A 23,073-nucleotide genomic window follows, 5' to 3' on the forward strand; every position below is an offset into this window, starting at 1 on the left:
TTGGGAGGTGGAATGACGCGACGCTTAGGTTGTCCGACGTGACAACTAAAGGGCGGCGTAGACAATGGACGTTGATACTTAACAGTGTTCTAAGCCACACTATTGTGGTATAATATAATATATCTGTTAGGAAAGGGGTGTCGCGCCCATATTCAGGCGCGTGTAGGTTGCTGGGAACATGGTTGGTCGTATTCTGGGTAGGGGTGAAATTGGATAGTTATCATAGTAATCGATTACACACGAGGCGTCTACGGTACGCTTCGCACATACACACAGCAGTAAATGCGTTCGATGTGTCAAGTGCGTATCTAGTATTACTGGCTGCGCGTTGAGCCATGACTGCTATGAATGGTCACCGAAAGCATACGGGAGACCGATTAGTGGCGTTAGAGCGCCATGATGGACGCTTTAGTCCATTTCACACTCTGGATACATATGTGGTATGGTGTCTGCTTACGGTGATTCAGTAATTGTAGCAATAGGCTCAGGGCCTACTGTACTGGGCTTGTCGCATACTTACTACTACGTTATGCTGATAAGCATATGAATTGCGCGTACTTGTATGCCTATTCGAGACGTAGTGGTTGTGGTTTTGTTCGCGATTTCAAGCATTTGGTTTTGTGTTGCAGAGTGATCTATTTTGTCCGGGTTTCACATTACAGCCTGTTCACTTGGCACGCATAGTGGTATAGACACACCACCTCTCTATGAGTAATCACAATACCTCATAGGTTGCGTAAGCAGGATGACAACCTTTTGTAATAATCTTGATACGATCAAGTGTGTCCTTGCCCTTCTAGCGGGCCTAGATAGGGGGGCAGGTAATCATATAAAAAAGCACTTGGGGCGCCTATTGTATCAAGACCACCTAACTCATTTGATTAGATTGGGAATAAATGCCGGCAATCTTCAATATTCTATAAGCAGGTTCATATCCCGTGCGAATAAATTGTATGTGAAATTGTCTAAAAATGCTAGGTGGCATGCAGTGCCATTTAACCTGGTGAATAATGCCAATGAGCCTTTTGAAAAGTTGAAGCAATGTCTACCGAAGTTTCTTGCTTCACTGTCATACTTGTGGTACCATGTTGATACTGCGTACGGTTCAGGGGGAGGAGGTGGATGGGCAGACAAGCGCACCCGGCATAATACTCACGCAATTTGTATTTATCTCACTGCTAAGTCGTCCGATGCTGACAAATACAAAGGCATTTTCCCTGGGGGATTTGAATTTGAAGAACTTCGTTCTCTGATGGGCAGAGATCTGGCTGCTCCATTAAAAGAACTCTTGACGAAAGATAGTCATGGATACGGCATGCACAACCATTTCCGCAATGTATTATTCTTCACCTTAAAAGAGAGGTTGGAAGCTGTAAATACAGGAAATGCTGTGGGCGTCGTATATCTGTTTTGCCAGATTGTGGCAAAGGAAACTAAAAAAAGTGCTTTTTACAGTGCTTTGATTAAAAGTATTGGAATCCGAAAAAGGTGTTTCAGTTGGAGAAAATTAAAAGTCGTATGTGCCAAACTTAAGCTCGTATATGATGATATGTTAAAAAATGGTTTTGACATTATCGGACATCTTACCAATATTTCGCACATTAGCACGTCGAGTTTCGTCGTAAAATTTGTCGAGTGGTACAGAAACCATTATGACGAGTTGTTGCAAAATCTAAAGACTATGGATTCCACAGTTAAGAAATATGATATGTTTACATGGGAGCCATTCGTGAAGAACGTTTTGTTTCCAAACGGTTTCATATTTAAAGAAACAAAAGCGAGTGATGCGTCCAATAGTTTGGACCTTTGGCATTTCATTGATGTCATAGAAAAGCTCATTGATAAAGATGATGGTTTGATAGCTCTGAAAAATGTTTTGGAATATGGGAGATGCCAACCTAAGACAAGGCGTGTACCCACTGGTGCAGACCTGCCAACGCATCAAGGTCCAGTGACCTTAAATCAGCATGATAGTTTACTTGGCCAGTTTTTTCCTATTCCACAACCTGTTGTCTCTCGGAATTCAGTGCAGCATTTCGATCGGGATGATTTAAGTCAAGGCTCTTCGTACACTACTGACCTTCCGTCAGACAGTGATACCGACCAGCGTGATTTGTCCATTAACCCTCCGAGCGTAGACCCTGTTGCGGCTAAAGGTGGTAAGAAGAATCAGGTGCCTAGTCCACCACGTCAAGGCTCTCAGTCGATAGGTGCCTCTGGTCACAGTAATGGATCGGTCCAGACTGGCGAGATGGGTTCTTCTGGCTCGGCTCCACAGGGTGGTCCAAAGTCGCAGGTAGATCAGGGTCCCGGCCTTTCTCCAGTATCCAACGTAGAATCTCCTGGCTCAGGTAGTGGTACGGGAAAGGGTGTCACGGCGTCTCTTCCCGGCCCTGATGAATCAAAGACTAACGATGCCCAAGCTGGTAAAGCCGGCTCCGCTGGCCCACCTGCTCAGGCTCCTCGTATTCCGAACTCTGGTCACGATAGTGGTGAAAATAAGGGAAACAGCGGGGGAGATGGTACGCAGTTTGAAAATGCGGAAGGTCATATTTCTCCAGTTCAACGGAGTGATGTATCGTCAGATACCACGCTCACTCGTACTACAAGTGTTTCAAGCATCGATTCTGGGTCATCTGGTCCCTCCGGGAAGCCACATATTCCTAGTACGCATTCACGGGACACTGTTTCTAGTCCACGATCTCCAGCATCTCCAAGCCTTGTGAATCCATTAAATCAAACTGACTCAAGTCAAGGATTGGATAAAGATGGCGGCCAACACTCAGGTGGCAATTCGAATAATCCTTCGACGAGCGTTGTTAATTCGAGCCCACAGTCTAGTGTTACCCAAGGCTCTGTGGTTTTAGGTCCCCCACGTGATTCCGGTGCAAGTTCTCAGCCACCTCCTACTGCGCCTTCCGTTGTTGAAGATGGAAAAGATGTGCATTCCCCTTCTGTCACTACTCAACAAAATGGCAAAGGCGCACAGGACAGCAGCCGTGATGATGCCACGGCATCGTCTACGGGGGGTTCTTCCTCAGATGGCGTTGGAAGCAGTGGACAGAGTGGGCCACCTGGGGGCAAGAGCAAACACACGCCGTTTTACTCTGCATTCGATTACACCAGTACGCATACGTGGGACATTTTCAGGAAGCAGCATTACCAGCCAACATTATTACATAAGGATATAAACCCCCGTGGTCCTTTCATACGCCGAAATCAGGACGCCAGTAATGATCACAAAGATTCTCAACCTAGTAGAGATCAAGCTGTTACTAGGCAGACACCCTTGGGTTCGGATGTGCGGCGACCAGGGCAGCACGAGCGAAATATTCCATATAACGGTGTTTTCACTGCTGGCCCTGTCGACCCATTTGCTATCTACGGTTATGGCTTATCTCAGGCATACACCTCCGTCAGTGGCCATTCTCTTGTTTATAAAATACCTGAAAAAGGAAAACCTTGGATTTTGCCAGATAAAAATTATGTGGCGGGAGAGTGGACGGAAATACAGGATAGAGTTAATAGCATATTCACCGGGGAGCCTGAGGCTGACGCCAAAGGCCTACCGCAAACAGTGACCCGAGTTTTCGAAGTTTATGGTATTCCAACAGGTTACCCGATAAAACTGCAAAAACCGCCGATGAAGCCACCCACATATTCCAAGAAAAGTATGCCTTTTCCACCAGTTCCTGACCTTATAGGGGAAGCAATTCCGGATCCTACTCTAAATACTCGCCTACCTCCACCTCCCATAGAGATCAAAGTCAGAGACCCATATTCACAGTACGATACAGTGAACTCTGACATAGCTCGGAGACCATCACTGCCAATTGTTGAGAGTGTAAAAATACCTCTACCCAGTATTAAGTACTCACGGCCACCTCCTTCGAAGCCTGATAAGGACGGGAATTACGATGATCCTGACACTTGGGGGAATTTTAAAAATTACGGATTGTATATGTATCCGAGTCCAGACATATGCAGGAATGCGTGGAACTATGTGTATACTTTCCCCATCCCTCCAACCCAGCTCTCGCCGCCGGACTCAGACCTTTTGCCGTCGCCCACCACCGTCAGAGAAATGCTCTATTGGCTAGTCGGCCTTCTTGAGTATGGCTACATTGCGAAAATCGCGGAGTATGTTGAAGCCATATTGCTAGATTTCAAAATCAGCTACCAATTCCCAGAAGTCCTCGGCATCACGGGGTTTGAAAATTTAACCATCTCCTTTGTCGTCGCAACCCTGACCGAGGCCTGCCTATACGCAGCCAACGTAATCTACGAAATGAAATACTACGATGATTACGAAACGGTTAAAAATTTGCAGTTCGACGCAGTGTATCGTAAGCTTCATTATTCCTCCGAAACCTCCTGCCTCCTTTGCCAACTGCGGGACTACGTCTACGCCTGCCAACACCAGTTGGCGTTCCTAAGGTCGCAATGTTCACGAGGAAAATTCCAAGGTGGTTGGATGGATCATAAATATGGCAGTGACATCACTTCTACCACCTCCCCCCTCCAGGCGTTTCTGACTGACAGCCGGAACTCCGCCTTCAAGACTCATCCCTTCAACCCCTGCGACATATGCCTGAAGAGCCGTGTAAATATGGGATTTGGAGCAGAGGATTTGCCCAAGGATATCAAAACTGGTATTGCGCTTTACAACATCCTCTCTCCCAACTGCAGCATCGATGATCCCTTGCTGATATTGTCACCCTATCTGGTCTGTCTAACCGGGCGTACGCCGCGGACCACAGGGGAGCTTGTCTCATTCTTCCAGCATTTTGGAAATGAGATGTATGTTGCATTCTCAGGAGAATTGTCCAATGTGGGTGCCGCCCTCACCGAGCCTCCAGCGTTGTACCCCATTTGGGATCATCTTGAGGCTCACGACCTCCGAACAGTGCGGGATATACGGGGCTCTTACGATTCCAAAGCTGACCATCCCAAGACGCTGTCCGCACTAATTGGATGCGACATCTACAATGTCAACTGCGTCAATCACTTCACGCCCATCACCTACCAGGCCTACTCCCTCTACTCTCCCATATTCGCCCACACCTACCTCATCTGGATGATACACTTTGCTGACATACTCCGAGACTCACTCGAGAGACTACGGGCAGAATTTAGATGCCACGATTGTTCCAACTTCAACTCTGTCTACCAGTGTGAGAAGGTCATGCCTCTACTCTACCTACACGGATTCACTCCTCCGGATGGTACATCGAAACTGTCACTCACTTGTGCGGATGTCGTCAAAACGCTGGATGCCGTAGTCTACGGCAGGCCTGTCGCGAACCTTATCAGCTTAACGGACGAGTTCCTCTACAGAGTGCGAAAACCCTTCATCTTATTCGGCCTCGCAATCTGGTCTCTCACAGCTGTATACTTCGCCCACATCGCAATTTGCCGTCTGGACGTTTTGCGTCTCCTGTCGCACCGCATTCGCACCAAGGCATCGCATCTCATCAATATCGCGGCGTTACTCGCTCATGGCATAAGAATGCCCTCACTCTACGACATCCAGTACTTCGACGACGATCTACACACCTACTGGTTTTATTAATGATTGTTGTACGATGATTCCTCACCATATATGCGATGCGGGCTGCCTAAGCATGTTGTAGAATAGCAATAAAACTGTACAAAACCTTATATATCATCCAATGAACACTTGAAACCAGTCAGGATTGTAGAAATTGTACGCACGGACATGACAGCAGCTTCCGATTCACGGATAGACGCATGTTGCCTTCGCGACGCCAAATACCGAACATTGACGGTACCGTGGCGTTCGTCACCTCACCGACCAAAAAAACAGACGCAATGCAGTTAAATTGACAAGTCACGGATTAAACAATGAAAGTAAACGACATGCGGATGCTGCCGGATACACGGTAATGCATCTGTAGGTATACGCCCCGCTAAGCGCACATTCATTGCGACTCAAGGGACAACAGTGACTTTGCCTAAAACGTACACGCAGAAAGCCAAAGCACAGTAGAGGGGGTTAAATAATTAGAAACAGGGTTATGCGCGCTTCTTCTTGTCCATACGTTTGCGGTAGAAGTTCAGCTCATCTCCCTCGAGAATGTAGCCGTCGCACCTGCCGGTCTGACCGGGGCGGGAGCTGATGCATGCAATCAGACGACCCGATGCGAACTGCTCGAGAAGCGATTTAGGCACAAGCTTGCTGGCGTCCTTGTCGGCGTCGGTTTCCTCAGCAGCCTCACCCTTTGGCTTAACGAGGTCAAAGCCGTACGTGTTTTTGAACCAGATCTTGAAAGGAGTGGCATCGATAGTGACAAGGCAGTTCTTCACGAGGGTCTTGGTACGGACCAACTCGTTGCTGCTGGAGTTGTAGACGACATCCATGATCCTGGTCTTCCTGCAGACGTCTGCACAATGATGATGCCGTGGTTCTCAAATTGTACAGCACGTAAAACACATAGCACAGCATATTCACTGCCTAGGAACGCGCTCCGAGAGCTTCGCGCATGACGGCATACGGTCACCCGCGGCCCAAGCATCGACGCGTAACAACCACTATTACCACCGCAAACCGGGCGTTAATGTAAGCATCAGTCGGTAATTCCAGCAAAGAAGAGTTTCAGCATAAACTCAGGCTTTGAAATATCATCATGCGCTTTGATACACCACGAAAGAAAACTCACTCTTAGAGGACCACGAGAAGTTGCCGGAGTCGAGACGCAGCGCCCTAAACTTCAAGTTTCCACCGCGGCAGCGAACCTTGCGAACCAGCTTGGTGCCAAGCTTCGTGTTGGATGCAGGCCTGGCCAACTCGTGCTTTCTCTTGTTCTTGTGCACGGGGAAGCGGCCACCGGTAAGACGGCGCTTGTGGCGACTGTCGCGAGAAATACCCATGGTGTCGAAGAAGCGATGCGCTACGAAATACTAACAATTTCTCCCTTGTTTAATACGGACGGGAGTGCCGAAAGAACCTGTCGTTACAGAGCGCTGTCTTCGAAGACTGAGCGGCAGCCAACGTAACGACGGCCCGATAATGAAACAACAGTTTCACCAGCTACCGATATGCACCAATTGGCTACACGCGCAATTTAAGTGCCAATTGTGTGTAGAAAGATATCAAAGTGAACCAGCAGAGACGAAACACGGCTCCGCTGTGATACCTCCCCACTCGACTCCCCACCACCGTCAACCAAGGCGGTCCAGCTTCCCCTAGTTACCACTCTCTCTAATACGTCAACAACTTCGTATTACAGTCATATGGCTGCCAGTTATGCGGAAGGTTGCCAGAATAGTTGCCCTCATGGTTACAGCTTGCGACATCTCCATTGAGATGCCGTTTGCGTTTTTTCAATCCCGCCTCCATATTTGAAGTACGCAATCATATGTGTGTGGATTAAGTGATTTCGTGTGGGCTGCAATAACGCGGGTGTGCCTCGCCGATGAGCGAGTATTGGTTGGCCTCAGTGTTGAGAGCATCACTGATGACACATTCACCGTTGTTTCGATCTGCGTACTTCGTTCGCGTCATTACAACAATGGCATCATAGTGGAGATTTGATATCAATCGTATTGCTATTACATTGCAATATTAAGTAATGCCCGCACGTTGCGGCGCGTCGCTAATTGATTCCAGTCAAAGCGTCCATTAGCGCCGACTTTAGCAACGTTTTCTAGTCACCTATTTACTTATTTTATAGCAATATGAATCGCTATTCTGCAGGGGTTACGCTTATGTGTAAGGTTTCGGGTAGTGCTAGACCCTTACACCTGTGAGTAGACATTGTTTCCACACATCTCTAGTTAGTGTAACTACTGATACACACCATCGCTATTTGCTAAGCTCGAAACCAATTGGTGGCGCCGAGAAGGCATCATGAGCCGACAGCAGGAGGCTACTCCCGGTGACCAAGCGGTTTCCGCCTCTGTGCGTGAGGAGTCGACTAACGTGGCGAAAGAGAGTTTTGTGGCTAAGGATGTACATCAGGATGACTCAAAGGTGCTTTATAGCTGCATCGATGCGGAAGATGAGCCTTACAAGTACGCTCTCATGTGCGCGCCCACTTATGCTTGAGCAGAAGGAGCTACGAGGATGTGATACACTGCGAAATCGAACTCCCCGGCAAACGTAAGGTGGTAAGAGTGCATAACATGCCTTCATGAGTCATGCTGGAGCAGATTGATGCCGCAGAGGCCAAACCGGCGAAGACAGAAGAGGGGCAGGTTACCCCCAACGAGGATCGCATATCGCGACCATCGGGCGGTAGTGGCGAGACAGATGAGACGAAGTCAAATGTACTGGAGAAGGCAAAAGGTGATGACCCAGCTGCGGAAAACACGACAACAAAGCCAAAGGATAACCAGGCAGCGTACGTAGCTTTATTCATCATAGCACCTACATGCAATTTAGGCCTATCCAACCCCCCGTGACCGCATTCGGATTCAACAAGGACTATGTGTCCCCTTTCAGCAAGCTTGTATGTTGGCGCAGTAGGCGACAAACTGAATGCCGTGCAGCTTGAGTCCAGAACCACGAACAGCTTCTTGGAGGCCAAAGTTGGAGAAGACAACCCAACAACAGAAGACGTCGGCGACGACTCGGATCAGCTTGAACCAGCTGAGGCAGCTCCAAAAACGTGGGATTTGCAGGCGGCACTAGGGGACGGCGAGTCGCTCTTGTACGAAAGCGTATGTTTGGGGGCAGCAAAGGGTAAATGCTTGCAGAAGGCGTGCAGCCTGTCAAGATACAATGACACAGAATGGAGCACTCCGATGCCGGTTGTCCTTCAAATAATCGCTAAAGAGGTAGGCACCTAGCACCATTCCGATTGCACGTCATTGCTACAACGGCGGCGAAATTGGTCGCACCTTTATTTTATACATACCTTTTAAAACAATGCAGGAGTCGGATGAGAAGCGTATAGTTTGCTACCAGGCCGGAACAGGAAGAATACAGTTGAATACTACGGTATTACCAACGATGTCAGTAAACAAGCTCAAAACGAAGTCAATCATCTTCGTCGGCCAATTGATCGGTAGGGACGCGCATATAAATTGCATAGCAGCTCAGGTGATGAATCCAAGCTTGCGCCTCACCGGCTCATCTTCCAAGACCAACTACAGAGAGATGATTGTCACGAGCTATTTTAATCTTTAGACAAAGTACTAGTCACTTCAGAGAGCAGCTTCTGCCGTTGCTTGCGTTCCACATCCGCCACCTCGTTTGTCGTACGCTCGGCGCGCAAACGGCCGCCGGCCAGATGCGGTACCTGACGTTCGAGAAGCACGCACTCCATGGCCTGCAAACACGCATTTGCGGCAAACTGAGATCCACTTACTCGACCGATCATAATGAACTGCTCACATGTGATGCTAGGGTAGAAAAGACGTGCGTCCAGGCCGCCTCGAGGGTTGCCGCGGATGTTCTTAGGGCCTCCGACCATCAGTGCGTGGCTGCGAAGCCCGCAGCGCACATCGACGCCGCGCAAATAAAATTCGTTCATAAACTCGGCGCTCTGCTTCGCGGTGCTGTCCGAGTCGCCGTAAAAGAGCCGGGCAAGCTCAGATAGAGCTCGGCGCAGTGGAAGGCGACCCTTACCGGCAGCGGCGGACCGGAACGCTCCCACCAACGCACCTTCGGCGCAGCGCTTCAGCACGGGCATCAAAGCTACATTTAGAACAAGAAAATCAAACGTAATGCACGACTGTGTTCGAAGCCTCCGCAGTGTGTATGCTGATTGCCCGCTACACATACAACATGCCAACATGATAGACACGCCGCGTAACGACTCTAAATTTAAACACGGCAACAGCCAGTGTGTGTCTCGTGGTACTCGGCGTTTAATACCGTCTCGCTTTGCACAGACACGCCTGCAGTCACCTTGGCGACGCTCGGCGATAGCGCAGCGGCCAAAACTCGGCCGTTACGTCGAAAATACAACACTGCCGTTGCACCCGAACAACGCGCACGTGGTCACGCTTAGTCTGAATCTTCAGAGGGGTCCTCTTCGTCCAGATTCTCGCAGCACTGCACAGTGTTATCAGCAGATGCCAATAACCAACCTCGGTGGTGATGGCATCGCGCTTTAGCAAGGCAGCTCGCAAGCTGTGGACGCTTATGTTATCACCTGTCATATATTAAGCAGCCGTTGCCTAACTGCACCTTTAAATTCCTCGAAACCGATGAACACATGCTTTATGTTGCCGTCCAACACGCTGATCAGCGTGGGCAGAATTTGCATCTCCAGCTTTTTAGCGAAAAACGGCGAGTCCGCGGCGGGCATCCTAAGTGAAGATGAAAAGCGGTGCGCCAGTGGTCATAGGATGGAGCCACGCTCACCTGATGAACTTCACTTCCAGATGCTTGGCGGCCAGAGTGGTCAGATGGCGGTCCAGAATCTTGCACCTCGTAAACTCCTCGTTATAGAAGTGGCATATCTACGCGACGCTATGGTTGCTGGAACCGCGCAAAACAAACCACACGCTTGTGAGAGTTGCACGTGTTTATCACTTGCTTTTCGTCAGCCATCGTCTCGACGGACCCGTGGCCCTGCTCCAGATAGTCACGGGATTTGTTTCGCATGCGCTGCAAAACTAATGAGACAACAGCATTAACCAAAACCAACCTTGATGGCCGCAAGGCGTTCGCGGCGCCAGTACTCGAGGTCGTCACGGGGCACATGAACTGCAACGGAGTTAAGACGTAACGCGAATCCACTAACCTGGCTGAGGAGCAGATTCCTCGACTTCAGAAGTTGCTGTCTGTGTCAGTTCTTGCAAGCACTTCTTCTGCGCAGCCTCCTGACGAAGTGTAAGACCCATCATTTCATTCAGATAGTTAGAACAGAGGCGGCAATGTGCAAGCTCGACATACCATAAGGTAGGAGGTGTTGGCGAAAGACAACACATCCTTAGAAATCGTCATCGTTATAGTCGTATCAGGAAGATTCTATCAAGTGAAGGAAGGTTTGTGTTACAACGGAAGCTCAGCAGTGGCTGCGGCGCGACAACATGAAGCAAAATTTCGGCGATAAGAGTCAATAAGATACAAGACGCGCATTAAACTCGTGCACGCTCTGCCAAACACGACGATGTGATGTCTACAGGGTACGGACGCACGCGGCGTAGACTTAGGTGCACACTGCCGTCTCAATAACGACGCGTCTGCATGTGAATCCCGTATATAACCGGTATCAGAACCTTAAATAACTTCTGAAATACTATTACTAGCGACTAAGTCGCATAAATACGCATCCAAGTCGTTAGGCGGAAAGTGTAATCCTGGAAGGTCCGACGGTGTTAGATCATGTTCTTTACGCGTGTGAACACGAAAAAAAAGACGCTTTCGACTCGTATAATATTTCTGCTGCACTTTTGTCACGGTAAACCGGAGATAATGAGAATGGTGCGGATTCTGGTCGTCTCGCGCAACGAAGCAGCGTAGAAGACGGCGACGAAAAGTGGCACCCAGTGTGCAGCCACAATACGGCTATGCATCCGACAACTATCACGTAGGACACCCAAAGGTACTAGCAGCGTCTGATTTGCGATAGGCCGGGTGGGATATAAGTCTGTACGGCGGCTACAGAGGGTAGATGCACTCCACCACATAAGCGCCAATATAAGTAACACCTTAACATAATACAGCCTTCCTCTCGGAAAGCGTATCTCCAACAACATAATTTGCACATAATGGACGTACCGGAAGATAGCGGCAACCTGCTGATTGCCGAGGCGCAGCAAATGGCGGACGAAAAGCGGCTGGAAGGCAACCGCCATTTCGCAGACGCTGATTACTCAGGCGCCATAGAGTTCTACACACATGCCATTCATTTATTGAGATGCGCGGTGGAAGCCGACTCCGACGCTGAGAATGGCGCCGACGAGGGCAGCTACGCGTCGTTGTATGCGCAAACAAACATCCACCAGCTGTACACAAACAGGGCACTTTGCCACGTCAGGATGGAAAATTATGGTAAAGTGCCTACCGAAGCTATACACAGCGCTTAGGGCTCGCCGTGCTGGATGCGGACATAGCCATTCAGATGCAGCCTGGCTACTCCAAAGCGTACTACCGACGTGGCTGTGCCTACCTCTGCCTCATGAAGTTCAAGGAAGCGGAAAAAGGTGAGCAGAGTTTACCATAAGCGCATGTACACAACCTTTGTGATACCTAAATCACACGTCATTAGCGGCAGCATTACACGGCTGCCTTCACCCACGGAACCCCCGTGCCGACAGTAATGCGCCGTTCTCACCGTTATGCAGACTTCGCCAAGGTCCTGTCTATACAGAATGATGCGCTCACTCGCACCAAGCTCATGCAATGCCGTGCGATGCTAAGGGAGAAGCAATTCCAGGAGGCCATCATGATCGGTGAGTTAGCCGCAAAACAACCGCACCTCGGCACTTGATTACATGTACAAATATAGCCATATTTGTGACTCACATAGCATTTGTAATGCCGATGAACCACGTTCACAATTCGGAAGCACATGACAACGCAGAGTCGCCACCACCCCTGCACATGACGATCGACGTTGATGCCATCCGAGTTGACGATTCCTACACCGGGCCGAGTAAGCGAACGCGGCGGATAACGCAAGTTCGTTGCAGGGTACACGCCTGAAATAACCGAAAAAGCGGCGTTTTACAATGAGGTCCTCGATTATATCAAGGTAAGACCCGAGAGTAAAAGCAGATGCGGACACCCACTGTGGACACTGTTCCGGTCACGAGCACGACAAGGGGAAATACACAGTATTGGCAATGCCATCTCTGGTTGGAACACGGTGTTAATTTCCCCAAAGCTGTTCGGCGACGCCGTGTAGTAGGCATCATCGTGCACAGTGGCGCCACATCGCATCTCCATAAATTGTTCTGCACCCTGTTGACACAACTCGCAGGTCCCTGGAAACATTCTGCATCGTAAGTACATGATGATGCTAATTCTTGACGTTATACGGATACTCAAGAAGGTAGGGATCCAATAAGCCGCTGGCAACAACTTGCAGTACGACTCCGTGGTCGACCTGTCGCTGAGCGCCGACGAAGAGATCACTATTTGCGGTGACATTCACGGCCAATTCTACGATCTGCTCAATATATTCAAGATCAACGGGCTCCCCAGCGAAACCAACGGCTACCTCTTCAACGGAGATTTTGTGGACAGGGGGTCCTTCTCGGTCGAGTGCGCCATTGCCCTTTTCCTGGCGAAGGTCTTGTACCCCACCAAATTCTACATAACTAGGGGCAACCACGAGACAGAGGCGCTCAACAAGTGCTACGGCTTCAAAGGCGAAGTTTTGAGCAAGTATGACGAAAAGGTGTACAATCTATTCTGTGAGTGCTTCTGCTATCTGCCACTCGGCTACGTCATCAACAAAAAGGTGATGATAGTGCACGGCGGGCTCTTTGGCGAAGACGGCGTCACGCTTGATCAGCTGAAGAACGTGGACCGCGTGCGCGAACCACCGGACCAGGGGCACATGACCGATATGCTATGGTCTGACCCGAAACCAACGACAGGCAGGTCACCGTCTAAGCGCGGCGTAGCGTGCGAGTTCGGACCAGATGTCACCGCCAACTTCCTCAAAGCAAACGGCCTAGAGCTATTGATCAGGTCGCACGAGGTTAAACAAGAGGGATACGAGACCGAACACAACGGACAGGTGATAACCATCTTCAGCGCCCCCAACTACTGCGATCAGATGGGAAACAAGGGCGCCTTCATTAGGTAGGTGCAAATTTATCATTACAACACGACCGCTCAGGATGAACGGCAAAGACTGCAAGCCCGTATTCACGCAGTTCGACGCAGTTGAACACCCCCCGGTAAAGGCGATGCAATACGCCAATCCGCTGTTCAACGGCATTTACTGACCGAACATCGCACTAATATAGTCACTACGGTAGAAAACGGCCACTGACGAGTGGCGTCAAAGGCAAACAAAATTGCACCTGTGCACAAAGCTAGACCTGTCTTTGCGCCCACATGACGACGCACAAACGACACACAGTATGTGTCCATTGAGTCGGAACGGTGAGCCTATGAATGGTAACGCGGAAGGTGGTGTGCAAGGATCAGCAGCAGTGGTGCAGCCGCTAAAATAATACAGCCTATTGATGTGCATTCGCTTTTTAGTAGCAAAATTGCGTGGGTGCGATTTTTCCGCAAACCATCGGCACCCTGAGCCTTCCCGCGCAGCGCGTCATCAGGATCAGTCACCCCCATACAGCAGTAAAAGGGGCAGACTGGCGAACCGGTCACTCCGATTGTGCACGGCGTCAAACGCTGGCATAAATATTTTTAGCCGCGTTATAAGATCGATTATAACGACGTTCGGTGCAGAGAGCTGTACCTAGAACTACCGGCACAGAGCCGAAACCATTTACACGTCGAGCGCAAAAACATCGCGACGACCCGGCGGCACTGAGGTACTAGGTTTACAGCAAATTAACTTGTTGGAACGTGCATATATTGGCGAACTCGTCTGCCGGGGGCGCACGAATAACGCACGTTAGCATCGACGCGCAAAACGCGCGGCCCTGGATATAGTGCAAATCCCGCTGCCGTGTTTAGCAGCATAGTTGCGCTGGCGCACTACTCATTATTTATGTCGCAGCACAGGAGACACGACCATTCGAGGCCAGCTGCCTCGGAGACCTCGAAATCTAGAAACCATGGCAAGCCATGGGTGCGGCGCCATAAACATCAGAAAACATCGAACGAAACGCCGAATGTGCCCGATGCCGCGGACGTCTGGCAACCTGCACCGAAGGCAGGGCAGCCGTTCGCGAAGGCCATGTGTCCGCCATTCGGGATGATGCCGCCCATCATGCCCAAACAGGGCGTGGGCATGCCCCGGGGCGCACCGGTCATGTTCCCGTTCATGGACCCTGCGATGTATCAGAATATGATGAAGAGCATGGCAGCCAAGGCTGCAGGGAAAACAGGTGAGGAATTAGACATGAAAGCCCTCATGGCCACTTTGCCACCGGCGGCCAAAATGCCTTTCCCTTTGCCCAAAAACATGCCCGTCATGGGTATGCCACCACCTGGCATGATATTCCCTGGCCCATTCATGGGAATGCCAAAAAAGGCGCCCTTCCCTGGTGTCATGCCTTTCGTGCCGGACCCGGCCTTCAGCCCGAAGGCAGCTGGACCCTCGCCAGTTAGAGCCCAGCAAACAGAACCCACATCCGGCCACACCCAGGCGGACAATGGCAGGCACCACCACTCCGCTTCTTCCAAATACCTCAGCCTATCGCAAGTTTCGCGTGGTGGCAGGTCGAAGCGGTCCCGGGCTCACCTGGACGAGGGGTCCGAAAATATAAGCGTCATTTCGGATGAGGACTATAGAAACAGCCATGATGGGGCCAAAGACGCCTTGCGTGGCGCTACAGCCTCGGGCAATGCGTCCCCAAATATCGCATTCGTGAACTCATTCGTCCCCTCGCCTCCGGAGAGGTATCGCAGGGACTACCAGTTGCATGAGGTCAAGATGTTTTCGGCGCTCGGCATCAGAGCGCAGGCTAAGGCAAAGAAGCTATCGCCAGAAGTGAGGGCGAGCTTCGAGTCGGGACCCGTCAAGAATGGGAAGCTTGTGTTGTTGCTGGACCTGGATAACACGCTGCTACACGCATGCTCACAGTCTAAGCTGGGCATGTTGGATATTCAACTCTCGCATTTCGTGGATGAGCTAGGTGAACCTGAGCTTTACAAGTTCACCATGCCGAATTTCGCAAACGTCAGATACTACATGAAGCTGCGACCCGCGCTCAGAGGATTTCTGCAAGTATTATCGCTCTACTATGAGATGTCAATTTACACAAACGCTACGAAGGAATATGCCGATGTCGTAGTGGCCATTCTCGACCCTGACAGGTCGCTTTTCATGGATCGCATTGTAGCAAGGACAAGTGTAGGAGAAAGAGACCTACAGAAAACTGCAGCGCGGCTATATCCGGATTTAGATACGAGATTTGTTGTCGCGTTCGACGACCGAACCGACGTTTGGGCAGATGTGCCCTACAACCAAGTCGTGAAGGCGGAGCACTACGATTTCTTCGACTCACACATCGCAGAACTAAGCGACTCGTACGGAATTGTGAGCCCAAACTCGGAAGGCTCTTACTACTCGGATAGCGACAGGCACCTGGAGTACATGGTTAAGGTGTTCCTCGAGCTACACCGAAGATTTTTCAACGACCCCTTCGAAGCAAGCGTTGGGGATATTCTAGAGGACATGCAAAGATCAGTCCTCGAAGGAGTGGGTATCATGCTTACTGGATACAGGAAGAACTCAAAGGGGCAAGGACAGGTACTGCAAGCGGACTGTGAGCAGAAGCAAAGGGAAATTGCGACGCAGCTGGGAGCAAAGATCTGCACCAGGCTGTCGGATAAGAAACTTACACACGTTGTGGCGGGGAAAAACTGCACCGACAACATCGTCAAAAGCAAGGAACCCTGCTATTCTCATGTGCACAAGGTCCATACCCTCTGGCTCTACAGCTGCAGGGCAACCTGGACCAACGTGCCACCAGAAAAATTCAACGTGGACGATATATGCGAAGCCTATTCCAACGAACCGCCCTCGCAGCCTTGTAAAGATCACTGGAAGATCCTGCTAAGCGATGACGATGACTCCGACAAACGGGCCACATCGGACAACGCAACAGAAGACCAGCTTCCAACAAGAATATTTATGGGCACAGGATCGTATAGCCATGGAACCGAACTCATATCACCAACGGAACGCGTGGTTATCCGATGGGACTCGGCGAAAACGAAACTGCTGCAGAACAACACCACCGACCCCATTGAGCAGAAGAGTGTCAAGCAAATCATACTAGAAAACGCGCCGTATACGAACAGTGTGAATCCTGAGCGATACGTGTAGCGTGTGTGAACCTATTAACGTTCAGATTAATTTGTCAACCGTGAAATTACATTACGTGGCGTGCTGTGGCACACCAAGTGCAGTGCAACGTAGCTGGGGCCTGCAGTGACACATACTATATACTGTAACTCACAAATAAGGCATTGTCCACCGACCTGGTGGCCATTCCAAGCGCAAGCGGTGGCAAGGTGAGTCAAATCGCGCTGTTAAGATACCCCGAGCATCGGTTGGCAAGCCGCCTGCATCCGTGCATCACCACAGACGGCGACCTCAGTGTAAATATATAACGAGTGCTGATAATTGTACACTAAACATTAACTACAAAGTCCAATTGGCACACACGATTGTCGGAGCACACTGATTGCGAGCAGCTAGCAGACGCCTCAGAAAAACGACATCAGGTACGACGCATAATTCGTTTCCGCTTCCTCTTGATTCGGCAAATTGGCATCAATAGTCGATGAGGACGACGCCCTAGAAATTGAAGCAGGTTCTCCGGCCCTACTAACGGCTAGGCGCCCGTGCGGCACGGCAGCCGGCGGAGAGTGCCCGGCGCCATCACCATTGTCACTGTCCAACAGGGACGCGCTCGATTGATGAGACTCCTCTTCTTCATCCGTCACCAGAGCGTCGGTGTGATATTCCGCACCATCATTAGGGGATAAGTCGGCCGATGCATCAGACGCATCACCAACTTTCACGTTTGTCTTCGCCTTCTTCGGCATGCCGTCCGCTAATTCGCCATCTCCATACTCACGTGGTGAAGATCCTAAGCTGTGAACATCCGAGCTCTCAGCAGAAAACGGCGAGGAGTCGGAGTACGAAATACCGTTATCCGTGGCGTAGTCACTCTCAAGTTGCGGCGTGGCATCGCTTCTTGGGGATTCCGACAGCAACGGAGAAGCAACGGATTCGCTTTCGGAAATAGCAGATGACAAAATGCCGGTGTCATCCGCTGCATCCTCCGCGGCGGATGAGCGACCGTCCTCTGAACCTTCTTCCTGCACGACGCCGGACGTCGGCGACGGTGACCTGGGCGTGGCTACGCTGTGGGAATCTGCAATCTCTGGAATGGTCTCGGCAACCGGCGCCTGCTCCACGGGGGCTCCTGGTGTAGACAGCCTGTTTGCATCGGCAGATAATGCGTGCTCAGCATCTGTGGATGCTGCGTCCTGGTTATCTCCAGAAATAGCCCCGATCTCGACAGTAGTAGATTCGGGGACAGCAGACGGCGAAACACGGACATCGTCGCTAATATCACAATACGAAGCAGTCCTTTCTACCGATACTTCATGCTCGCCGACCAAATCAGTAACCCCTTCCGATACGGGAGTAGACTCCGAGGGCGGAGGAGGCGCAGATGCTTCAGACTCAGATTGGCTGTGGGAATCAGAGGCCAAAGAATCTGCAGACCGCGGTGTTGGATGTGATGATTCGCCCGACACTACCGCAGAAGGAATATCGTCAGATCCCTCACTAGGTTCAGCCTTTAACACATCGCTGAATTTCGACTCCGTTGCGTTGTCATCCGAATCACCGTTCAACGGCGTCGACTCATCTATTTGCACATTAGAGGAAGACGACTCCGTATCTGATGAGATATTCACTGTGGTCAGACTCCCACCCTCCCCTGACTTCAGCGCATTGTCGTCAGCTAACATCGGAACATCGGCAGAATCGCTGGTGGGTACCAAGGGGTCTTCATCACCGTTACCGGCATCTTCGGGCTGATCCGTTCGTATAGTATGCAAAAGTTTCATCTCTCCAGTTAATACGGAAGTGGACGAGTCATCTGCCACCGCCGGGCATTCTTTAGAGACGGCTGTTTCCTCCTCGCTATTTCCCGATTCCACCTCATTGCTACTGCACTCGCCGACTACGCTGCGCGGTGACGTTGCTTCGGACGGAGAGCCGCTTGTATCAACAGCATTCACTGAGGGGCAGACGACCTTATCCTCGGGTGGTTGCGGGTCCCCGCAAACGCCAATCTGATCATCGGAGGCAGTGCCAATAGCCGGATCAGCGTCGGGGGTAGTTGGCGTGCCACAATATTGGGACAGATGCGAAGGCTCGGATTGTTCCACATCAGCATCCGATACGTCGGAAGAGGAGCGACTTTGCACATTATCCTCAATGCCCTCTGCGGCATCCTCCACGTCTTGAGTAAGTTGCTCGGTGATGCGCGGGGACGACGGCGTATCGCTGATACGTTCATCTACTTTACCTAGTTCGGATGACGCCGCGTTAGACTCCAACTCAAGGTTCTTATCCTCTACCTCATGCGGAACGCGAAATGGTGAATTCTCCGGACTCGTATCTACCTTCGGGATTTCAGCGTCTTCCGCAGTTACTGTTGAATTCGCAACATCCGCGGCATCTGTTGCAATCATTGATGAGGATGATTCCTCCATCTCACTCAGCGTATCCTCGTGCCGGTAAGAAATGGGTGACTCAGCAGCACGCACACTGCTCTCACCGGATGCTAGACTTGAACACCGTGATGATAAATCCCCTACGTTTTCGTTATTCGAGGGCAACGAAGCATCCGCCTCGGCAGAGGACGATGATGACGGTGCGTCTGCCTTGACCCCATCGCTCGGCAACGAGGGATATCGGCTTATATCAGCTACACTCGGATCATTTTGAACATGCCTTGGGGTTCCCTTATCTGATACTGATACCTCGGGTACACCGACGTAATCGTGCGAAACAATGCTCGCCTTCCGCGAAGGAGTTGAGGTATGAATGGCGGGGATGACAAAATCACGAATGCTCTGGGTGCTCGCATCATCTACCGCCTGACATGCATCACCGCATGCTTCAGCAGACACACAATCGGCTTCCTCTTCGGAAATCGCCGCACTAGCGTTCGACTCACCGCTAACAGCAGATATTTGTATATCATCCGCTTCAATTGCATCAGTAGGTAGTTGCGCGTTTTCCGCATCCTCCGTGTCCTTGGACATTTGAACATCATCTTCATCTACAGTATCATCGGACGCTTCTGTGTCGTCTGCGTCCTCGGCCTCAGTGGTCGATCCCCTAACATTCCCATCCGAAGTGTCGGCGGATATTTCGGCGACAGCATCGCCAACCGTATCAGCGCACGTCAGAGTAGCATCCTCTGCTTCATCCACAGATGGTTGGGTAATAAGAATATCTGCAGTACTTGCAGGCTGCTGGGTTGCGTTCCCAGCGCTATCGGCAATATTAACATCCGTGGTGCCCGCTGGTGGTTGTGTATCAACTTGTTCCGCCGTCTCGGTAGATGTTAGTACATCGTCCACAACCGTCTCCGTAGGCGTGTCGGGAACATCCGCATCGAAAGTATTAGAAGACGGCTGAACAACGTATTCACTGCCGATGGGTGTTTCAGTAACATTCTCAGCTGGCTCTGCTGGCATTTCCATAACACCATCTTCCACGTTATCAGTATTTTGTTGATCGTTTGCCCCTTCTACACTGCCCATAGATAGGTCCATATCGTCCCCAGCATTAGAGGTAGGTGATTCGATAACAATCTCGCCGCCATCTGCGGGTGTTGCTGCAACATTCTGATCCGCATTCTCGGCTGATGGTGGGACAACGCTCTCGGCCGCAGTACCCGTAGGCCTCTGAACGTCTTCTTCAGTCATCTCACTAGACGATTCGGCCACACTCTCATCCGCAGTACCCGTAGGCATCTGAACGTCTTCTTCAACCTCAGTAGGCATATTTGCAACACTATCATCCGCAGCCTCCATAGATGATTCAACGTTATCCTCGGCCTCGGAAGACGGTTGGATCATCTCAACAGGTTCAGGGGACAATTGAACGTCCCCAAAGGTGGCAACGTGCGGTGAGCTTGTCACTGATTCGCCTTCCTCGTCATCTCCGAGGTGTGATGAAAGTTGGGGCGTCATTGGCAACTGTGAATCGGACTCATACTCATCCGTATCTGACGCTAAATCGCTTTGGAGGGCACCGCCCTGATCTGATGACCCTTCAATGGATGAGTCAGCGTCGACGTTATCAGCAGCAGACAACGAAACAGATCGAGGGGTAACAAGGGAAGACTCTGCCGGTGTGGCTTCTATCTCATCAGCGGATGAATTGCCCTCCTTAATGTCGTGTGTCGGCGCAGGATCATTCGATGCGCCAGCCGTCTCAACAGTTGTTGCTTCCTCAGTCATCTTGGACTCAGTAGTATGAGGCGTATCCTCAACCATACCAACCACCTCTTGGTGCTCAGGATTCTCTAAACGAGGCGAAGGGCGATGGCCTTCACTTCCAACAGATCGTGCAGATGCACGTTCGCTTGCTGGGTCGCTGACAATGTAGCTGTCCACGCTCGTAAGTGTAGGTGGTGCAGATGCCATTGCGTCACTGCCCGGTCTGCCAGAGCTTAGTGGCGGTGAATCAACTGAAGTGGTCACCGACTGCAACTTAGGACTTGTAGAGTTCGACGCACCATCCGAATTGTTTGTTGCACCAACTGAAACCGAAGATGCGCTGCATGGGGCTGGAGAACCGCGACCTGAGTCCGCCGCACGATTCACAAGCTTTGGTTCAGCTGACTCATCATTTGGTGTGGATGATTTGGCCACATCGTCATCGCCGTTGTGTACATCTACAGAGTCGATCGAATGTTCCACGTCGCTCGCCAAATCGTTCTCCGCACCTAATTCACTGCTGTCCGTTTCTGAAAGAAGCGCGTTACTCTCTGTCCTGCTTGATGTGATATCCGGCTCCGATATTTCCACGGTATCGTGTTGGTAAGTGGAACCGGTTTCATTCAGCTTTTCGGTGCGCATGGAGATTGGCGGAGTCACAGCCTCAGTGGCTGGCGAATCATTTGCATACGCGTCACGGTCGGTCGAAGCGGCGGTATTCTCACTCAACTCTAAAGATTGTTGCTGGGAAAGTGGCTCGTCGTGAGTTGCAGTGTCGCATGGAAGGCTCCGCGACGAATGTTTTGGCGAAGCACTCACGGACGAATCGCTACCCGTCTCGCTTTCGGATGGTGAATCCAATAACTCAGATGCACTCGGTGGTGTATCTTCAGCTTGTAGAAGAGGTTTCACAGTAGTATACACCTCATCCATTTCCGGATGTTGATTTTCATGCATGGCTTCAGTTGCAGGGGAGGAATCGGACTCATCCTCAACACGAATTTGCGTAGCATCATCGGGACCGGGTATTTCAATCGGCGTCTCGACAGTCACGTCTGCACCCGCAGCAACGTTTGTACATGTGGCAACATAGATAGGATCTTTACCCTCAGAAGTAGCTTCTTCGGCCTTGTTGCAGGTGTGTGGCTCACCTCTTGGTTGTGATGCCAGTGTCGGCAGAGAGTCGGCAGCAAACGGCGCTCTCATATCCCGATCAACATGAGCGTTATCCTCTTTCGCCAGCTGAGGCTTCACAGCATCGGCATGTTTCGAGAATCTTGATGCATCACCGTCGTCATTCTGTGTAATCGAACCATCAGATGAAGAGCCATTCGGTGATATTCTTTCAGCAGTGATGTTTGACCCACACTTAGCAGGCAGGCTTGCGTGCTTATTTACATTTGGTGGCATTTCAGTCAAACAGGTGATGTCAACGCTGACTTCACAATGGCCTATGGCAACATCTTGTGAACCCTTGCCTTTTGCAGGAAAAAACGGGGGGCTTCGCAAGTCTATTCGAGTGCTCAACAAACTGCTGCAAGACTCCGACGTGCTCGTACCAGAGGAGCATTCCTGTCTAACACCACAGGGCAGAACAAACGGTCTCAACGGGTAACCCATTTCACCGGAATCCTTCAACTGCAAAATGGATCGAACTGTGCGAACTGCATCTAGCTCGAGAGATATACGCGTGGCATCCTCGTAGTAAATGGGCGGGCAGGACGTAGCCTGACGGTGACGCCGTTTATGCAACTCATAAACGTACCTGTCCTCCGACTCCAAACTACGGATTAAGGAAGCACGAGATTGCTCCATTATGCCACAAACTCAGCAGAAATCAACATTCCATGTCACAATAATCGCGCATGCTGCACAACGTCAAAGCGCTGCAAAATCCAGATCAAGAGGTGTTTCCTCAGCTGTCAAAATTTTAAAACGCACTAGAAACAGTAGGTATACGCTTTCTCGCTTCCCATAAATGAATTCCATACATCAATGACACTGAAGATAACACTTGCATTGCACAA

General features: G+C 50.7%; 9 protein-coding genes across 9 annotated transcripts; 5 read left to right on the top strand and 4 right to left on the bottom strand.

The window, feature by feature from the left end:
- Positions 1-745: 745 nt before the first annotated feature.
- BBBOND_0403850 (hypothetical protein) lies at positions 746-5,572 on the top strand (the record flags this gene model as incomplete). The annotated part of the gene is made up of 1 exon (XM_012914629.1): positions 746-5,572. The coding sequence occupies one exon, from the start codon at positions 746-748 to the stop codon at positions 5,570-5,572; it is 4,827 nt and encodes a 1,608-aa protein (XP_012770083.1).
- Positions 5,573-6,036: 464 nt separating this feature from the next.
- Positions 6,037-6,891, bottom strand: BBBOND_0403860 (40S ribosomal protein S8, putative; the record flags this gene model as incomplete). Its single annotated transcript, XM_012914630.1, has 2 exons — positions 6,037-6,404; positions 6,681-6,891. The coding sequence occupies 2 exons, from the start codon at positions 6,889-6,891 to the stop codon at positions 6,037-6,039; spliced, it is 579 nt and encodes a 192-aa protein (XP_012770084.1).
- Positions 6,892-7,870: 979 nt separating this feature from the next.
- On the top strand, positions 7,871-8,068 carry BBBOND_0403870 (hypothetical protein; the record flags this gene model as incomplete). The annotated part of the gene is made up of 1 exon (XM_012914631.1): positions 7,871-8,068. One exon carries the CDS (start codon positions 7,871-7,873, stop codon positions 8,066-8,068), a length of 198 nt encoding a protein of 65 aa, XP_012770085.1.
- A 380-nt stretch (positions 8,069-8,448) lies between these two features.
- Positions 8,449-9,151, top strand: BBBOND_0403880 (hypothetical protein; the record flags this gene model as incomplete). The annotated part of the gene is made up of 2 exons (XM_012914632.1): positions 8,449-8,799; positions 8,897-9,151. The coding sequence occupies 2 exons, from the start codon at positions 8,449-8,451 to the stop codon at positions 9,149-9,151; spliced, it is 606 nt and encodes a 201-aa protein (XP_012770086.1).
- BBBOND_0403890 (hypothetical protein, conserved) lies at positions 9,141-9,761 on the bottom strand (the record flags this gene model as incomplete). The annotated part of the gene is made up of 2 exons (XM_012914633.1): positions 9,141-9,293; positions 9,333-9,761. 2 exons carry the CDS (start codon positions 9,759-9,761, stop codon positions 9,141-9,143), a joined length of 582 nt encoding a protein of 193 aa, XP_012770087.1.
- Positions 9,762-9,973: 212 nt separating this feature from the next.
- BBBOND_0403900 (thioredoxin domain containing protein, putative) lies at positions 9,974-10,918 on the bottom strand (the record flags this gene model as incomplete). The annotated part of the gene is made up of 8 exons (XM_012914634.1): positions 9,974-10,021; positions 10,057-10,121; positions 10,157-10,278; positions 10,334-10,431; positions 10,472-10,579; positions 10,620-10,678; positions 10,716-10,794; positions 10,868-10,918. The coding sequence occupies 8 exons, from the start codon at positions 10,916-10,918 to the stop codon at positions 9,974-9,976; spliced, it is 630 nt and encodes a 209-aa protein (XP_012770088.1).
- Positions 10,919-11,685: 767 nt separating this feature from the next.
- BBBOND_0403910 (serine/threonine protein phosphatase 5, putative) lies at positions 11,686-13,875 on the top strand (the record flags this gene model as incomplete). The annotated part of the gene is made up of 8 exons (XM_012914635.1): positions 11,686-11,968; positions 12,004-12,120; positions 12,262-12,369; positions 12,501-12,572; positions 12,610-12,671; positions 12,900-12,971; positions 13,008-13,729; positions 13,767-13,875. 8 exons carry the CDS (start codon positions 11,686-11,688, stop codon positions 13,873-13,875), a joined length of 1,545 nt encoding a protein of 514 aa, XP_012770089.1.
- Positions 13,876-14,609: 734 nt separating this feature from the next.
- Positions 14,610-16,895, top strand: BBBOND_0403920 (hypothetical protein, conserved; the record flags this gene model as incomplete). The annotated part of the gene is made up of 1 exon (XM_012914636.1): positions 14,610-16,895. One exon carries the CDS (start codon positions 14,610-14,612, stop codon positions 16,893-16,895), a length of 2,286 nt encoding a protein of 761 aa, XP_012770090.1.
- A 383-nt stretch (positions 16,896-17,278) lies between these two features.
- BBBOND_0403930 (hypothetical protein) lies at positions 17,279-22,861 on the bottom strand (the record flags this gene model as incomplete). Its single annotated transcript, XM_012914637.1, has 1 exon — positions 17,279-22,861. The coding sequence occupies one exon, from the start codon at positions 22,859-22,861 to the stop codon at positions 17,279-17,281; it is 5,583 nt and encodes a 1,860-aa protein (XP_012770091.1).
- Positions 22,862-23,073: the final 212 nt, after the last annotated feature.

The sequence above is a fragment of the Babesia bigemina genome (genome assembly GCF_000981445.1).
Source record: "Babesia bigemina genome assembly Bbig001, chromosome : IV".
In the NCBI taxonomy this organism is placed as follows: Eukaryota; Apicomplexa; class Aconoidasida; order Piroplasmida; family Babesiidae; genus Babesia; species Babesia bigemina.